The 5279-nt window shown below is 43.5% G+C and overlaps 1 protein-coding gene across 1 annotated transcript in view; it reads left to right on the top strand.

Annotated features, from left to right (window-relative positions):
• LOC103369983 (receptor-type tyrosine-protein phosphatase O-like) overlaps positions 1-5279 on the top strand; it is a 32494-nt gene that overhangs the window by 9432 nt on the left and 17783 nt on the right. Inside the window, exons 2-4 of the mRNA XM_008298859.1 lie at positions 1850-2111; positions 2975-3130; positions 3959-4111. Coding sequence (XP_008297081.1) covers positions 1850-2111; positions 2975-3130; positions 3959-4111 — 571 coding nt within the window. The remainder of the gene's footprint in view (positions 1-1849; positions 2112-2974; positions 3131-3958; positions 4112-5279) is intronic.

Here is a 5279-nt window from a genome sequence, read left to right as displayed (position 1 = left end):
TAGCTTAGCACAAACACTGGGGATGGGGAAACTGTTAGCTTAGCTTAGGAAAATGACTGACAGCAGGGGGAAGCTGTTAGCCTAGCTTAGCACAAACACAGGGCGCAGGGGGAAACTATTAGCCTAGCTTAGCACAAAGACTTGGAGCAGGGGGAAACTATTAGCCTAGCTTAGCACAAACACAGGGAACACTGGGTAAGCAGTATGTTGTATCTATGAAGAACAAATTCAGTTGATTATAGGATCATTTTCTCAACGACGACATTTTGTAAATATTAAATACTGTCGTCTTTAATTTCGGTGAAACGTTTGATAATTCTTAGTTTTTCTATGAGATGGTTTTTGTGTGACTACCAGGAGAGGATTTAGTAAATATGAGGTTTTGATAGCTGCTGTGGATCAATTGTTCTGTTCAGAGCTAATCAATAGAGGATTGTGTTTGAGGACGGGAACCAATCGGTGATCGGTATCAGATCAGTCGACTGTAATTCCATTAAATCTGAGGCCAGTGTGAGATTCTTCAGACACCAGCAGCCAGACGGATGATTCCCAGCGAGCGGCGACTCTCCCGCCGTCAGATTTAATGAAAAGAGCGAATCAATATCAGCCGATCAGCTGCTCGGATCAGAGGAGCGTCTGGACGGTTTATCTCTGCTGTTTGTTAGCGTCGCTTCATATCCTCAGACTCTGGTTCAGATGAGATCAGTCACGATGAACGCAGCATCTGAAAACAGCATCAGATCCTCCAAGACGTAGTTAAATAAAATACACAAGAACATGAACGGACAGAAGATCGACCAACAGCTGGCAGTGGAGCTCAGACTCTTTGTTCTGCTTTCAGACTTTTCAATTTTCAGCATTTAACATTTTAATTTTCTTTTATATTTTAATATTGTAACACAGCTATGTTTAGCTAATGTTGGTGTGTATGGTTTCAGTTCACTGCTAATTAGCAAATGTTAGCATAGCATAATGGCTACAGCTACATGCCAATGTTGACCTGACCTGTGTGATTACTGTTATTTTGCTAATATTAGCTTGCTAGTCCTTCCACAGTTACTTGTTAATGTTGAGCACTGGTAAGTGGCTAATGTTAGCATGGTGACACGGCTACAGCTATGTACTAATGTTGAGCTGGACTTGGTGTTTGCTGTGGATTTGTTAAGTTAGCAGAGAACCACAGTTACAGCTACACACTTATGCTGAACTAAACTTTGCATTCACTGGAAAAGAGCTAATGTTAGCTTGCTAACTCTGCTACAGGTACTTGCTAATATAGTATGTTCACTGATAAGTGGCTAATGTCAGCATGGTGACAAGGCTACAGCTACATGCTAATGTTGAGCAGGACTTTGTGTTTATGGTAATTAGCTAATGCTGGCAGAATAACATGGTTACAGCTAATTTTTTGCTGGGTGCTATGTTTTCTTGCTAATGTTAGCTAATGTTAGCTTGGTGGCACGACTACAGCTATACCCTAATGACATTATGTGGAGCTGCGCTTTGTGTTTACTGGAAATGTGCTGTGATTAGCTTGCTAACCCGACTGCATCGACATGTTCATGTTGAACTGGACTTTACTGGTAGTTAGCTGGTGTTAGCATGCTAACATGGCTTCAGCTACATGCTAATGATGTTCTATGGGGCTGATAGCATGTGACAAACAGAAAGAAAACAGACGTGTAGTTCAACTTTTAGTGAGGTTTATTTTTCTGTCTTCACGTATTTTTTCTCTTTTTTCTGTTTTGTGATGAATCAAACAGGCTGGATCGGGTTCCTCAGAGGACAGAACCTCCTGATCCGATGCCTCCACGATGAAGGCTTCATTCTGTCTGTTGCTGTGTTTCAGAGCTCGTCGGGCTTCCAGGCGTCTGTGACCGACGACGGTCTGATAGTGGCGACACTCGAGCACTCGGACCTGCAGGACAACGTCACGTCGTACGCGGTGCAGATCTCTGGAGAACCTCGGCCGGTTCTGGTGCCGTTCTCCAACAGCAGCGAGACCGTTGCGTTCAACGCCTCGTTCCACGGCCAGTGCTACTCCGTGGGTCTACTGGTCCAACTGGGACAGAGCTGGTCCAGACCCATCAAGACTCTGTCCGTGCTCACAAGTAAGAACCTGGACTCAGCGGTCGGGTTCACTGGTGTCTGATGGACGGTACCGGACCGCCACTGTGAATCCTGTGATATTTGAGCTGCAGCTATTATTCAGTTGAGATAATTCATTATATGGTGACGTTTGATGGTTCCAGGTTCTGAACTTGACTGGTTTTAGCTTTTCTCATCATATTGACTTCATTCGGTTCCGTTGGACTCTTTTCACTGATAAAACACATCAAATAACGGCTGGTTGCAGCTTCACATCAGGTTTTACTTTTATGAATTTAATTTATTTAAATTCCCTTTGAATGAAGCTGGACGGTGAAATGATCCGTAACTAGTTTTGTTTTTCTGTGTTTCAGGGTTTAAACAGTAAAGTTCAGGTTTAGTTCACACAGCAGCTGATGTTTAAATACATTCACGACTGGTTTAAGGGTTTAAAAAGCTCAATATGAGGAAACATGTCAAGGCTTTAATATTTACTCCACTTTATTCTAAAAACTAAGATGTTGTGAAGAAAACCTTAAACTGTACAAATAAATGTGTGGGTTTTGTTTTAATCTTTGACATTTACTTAATTGGTGCTTTAGAAATAAGATTAAAAGAATTTGCAGGTTTCATTTGAGTCTTAACGAACAGATTAATTCAGATAAAAGAACTTTTAGATGTTTTCTTCAGCAGGAAGTCATGAAGAAGTTCTTCTTTCTTTTGTCCATAAAAACTCTGAAAAGGCAGAAGCTCCAGTGAATGTGTCCACATGAGTCCCGACTGCTGTGGCTTCAAATCCATTTCCTAGAAGGAGGTTGGAGGGAATCTTAGTTCCTGTGATTTGCTGTCTGTCGTCTGACGGCCGACTCTTGTTGTTGTGTCTCAGAGCCGCTGCCCGTCCACAGCGCTCAGATTTCCGACTATAAAGAGGCTCCAGAGACCGGAGTCGTGTTTGAAATCGACCCTCCGGCTGGAAACGTCTTCAGCCGAGTCAACATCAGCTACACGGAAGGACAGGAGAGACGGTCGATGCTCTACAAAGGTAGGACGCTTCACTGCAGCGGCTGCTTAGTTATGAGGCTAGAATGTGTCCAGAGAGACGCTTCAGGACCAGCGTCCAGCATGAAGCTATTTACAGAGTTTATCATCACTGATAATCATCCAAACTGCTGGAACGTCTCAGTAACTGATTTCTCTTTAATGTGGCCTCAGCATGTAGCAGGAGGTTCTGGTGTTAGAGAGGATCCAGCACTGATCCCTGAGGAGCTCCACACCTCATTTCAGCAGCAATAAACACAAAAGAGTTTCTACAAACAGAAATGTGTTCTTTCACTCCTCGTTCTCATTATTTACCCTCACTGGGGCAAGTTGTGGCCGATACAGGAAACAAATAAAACACACACTTCCTCCAGATGTGTGTTTCTGTGTTGCTGCCTCGATCCAGCTGTTAAACACACAAGAACAAGTTTCCAGCTTGTTGTGGTTCATCACACTAACTCTCATTAAAAAAGTGATTTCTCTTTGGTTTAGTGGCAGAGAGTCACGACGGTGAATCATTTGTACCAAAAACAGTGAAAGAAAAGAACAGAGGATCCAGCACGGATCCCTGAGGAGCTCCAAAGACACAAAATCCTTCATTTAAACACAGATTTATCTTCTTTTTGCTTCTAACTTTTATTATAATCTGAGCTGACCACAGTGTTGGACAGTGTGTTAGCCAAAGGTGCTAACAAATGCTAACAAAACTCTTCTGGTTTTTGTTCTAACTCCTGAAGTAAAGAGCGTTAAAATCATATTTTCTACTTCATCTCTAATTAAATGTTCTTGTTTTGCAGCTTTTTAAATCATTTTTCATCTTTTGTGTTTGCAGATTTCTACAAAGGGAAGACGGTGTTCAAACACTGGCTGCCGGGCGTCTGTTACCGGAACATCACCTTCCAGCTGATCTCTGAAGCCACCGTCTACCAGACGGCGTTGGTCGCCCACAGCGACGTCACACACACGCCTCTGCACCACCGCACAGGTGAGAAACCCCGACCCGGTGCTCAGGTTCAGCCCAGTCTGTCCTCGGCTAGCAGCCTGTTAGCTTAGCTTAGCTTAGCTTAGCATGGAGAGTGGAGACGCCAGCAGCGCTGAAGCTCAGATGTCAGGTGAGCTGCAGCTTGAAGTGAACGATGAACCGAAACGTTGCTGAATGTTTCTGGTGAAACACGCCGTCCAGGACTTTCATTTATCTGCTGTTGCTTCTTCTGTTTTCTGAACGTTTGGGTGTTCTCGTGTTTCTTTAACATGTTTTTAGTTTTTATGGATTATTTTGCTGCTTCCTTTTGTTTCCTTCTGAACCTTTTTCCTTCAGCTGTCGTCTGTTTTTCTACATCTGAACCAGCAGCAGGCCCTCGGTGTGGTTCTTGGTCATTCCGGGTTTTTTAAACTTCAACGAGCAGAAAGTCTGAGAAGCTGCAGACGTTTAGAACCGATTGTGAGATGTAAGAACTGGACGGGTTCTGGGTGTGAAAGAACCTCCAGATAGAACTCCTCTGATGGTCGTCATTCATAGAAATGTTTGTTTCCTGCACTTCAGAGGATCAGAGCTGTTCTGCTCGGTTCTGTTTGAATATTTAGGACCTAGAAACAGTCAGAACATGTTTCCATCCGAACAGAACCGATGCTGAAGTGAATCCAGCGAAGCGTCGCCGCCTCACTGGAGGATCATGATGATAACAGCAGCACTGAGCGCGCTCAGTCTGACCTGCTGCTGCATTATTGATCAGACATAAACGACTCAAACATCGTCAGAGCAGAAACGTTCGTCTGCTGCAGGTTGTTCTCGTGTTTCACATTCAAATCTTTTCATTTGAATCACTTACAGTGAGTTTGGGTTAGCAGGACGTCTTCTGAAGCCGTTAGCGTTTAACAAAGCCGACCGATGATCAGATCTGATGTTCAGCATCAGATCTGATCATCGGTATCAGAACCGACAGCAGAGACCAACAGGTTCACTGATTGGATAAATACAAGAACTGCTGTGTTTTATTTCTTCTGATCAACCAGCTGCAGTCTGAACATTTAACGGTTTATTCATGTTTCACATCAGGCGCGTTACGCTGCTACGAGAGGAACGCTTCCACACATGCTTTATATGTGTGTGCTCTAAACAACAGAGTTCCATTTGACAGCAGTAAACTAGCTTA

This window comes from Stegastes partitus, unplaced genomic scaffold (genome assembly GCF_000690725.1).
Source record: "Stegastes partitus isolate 25-593 unplaced genomic scaffold, Stegastes_partitus-1.0.2 Scaffold1357, whole genome shotgun sequence".
Classification (NCBI taxonomy): Eukaryota; Metazoa; Chordata; class Actinopteri; family Pomacentridae; genus Stegastes; species Stegastes partitus.
Note: the sequence above shows the minus strand (reverse complement) of the source record. Positions and strands in the feature narration are given on the sequence as shown.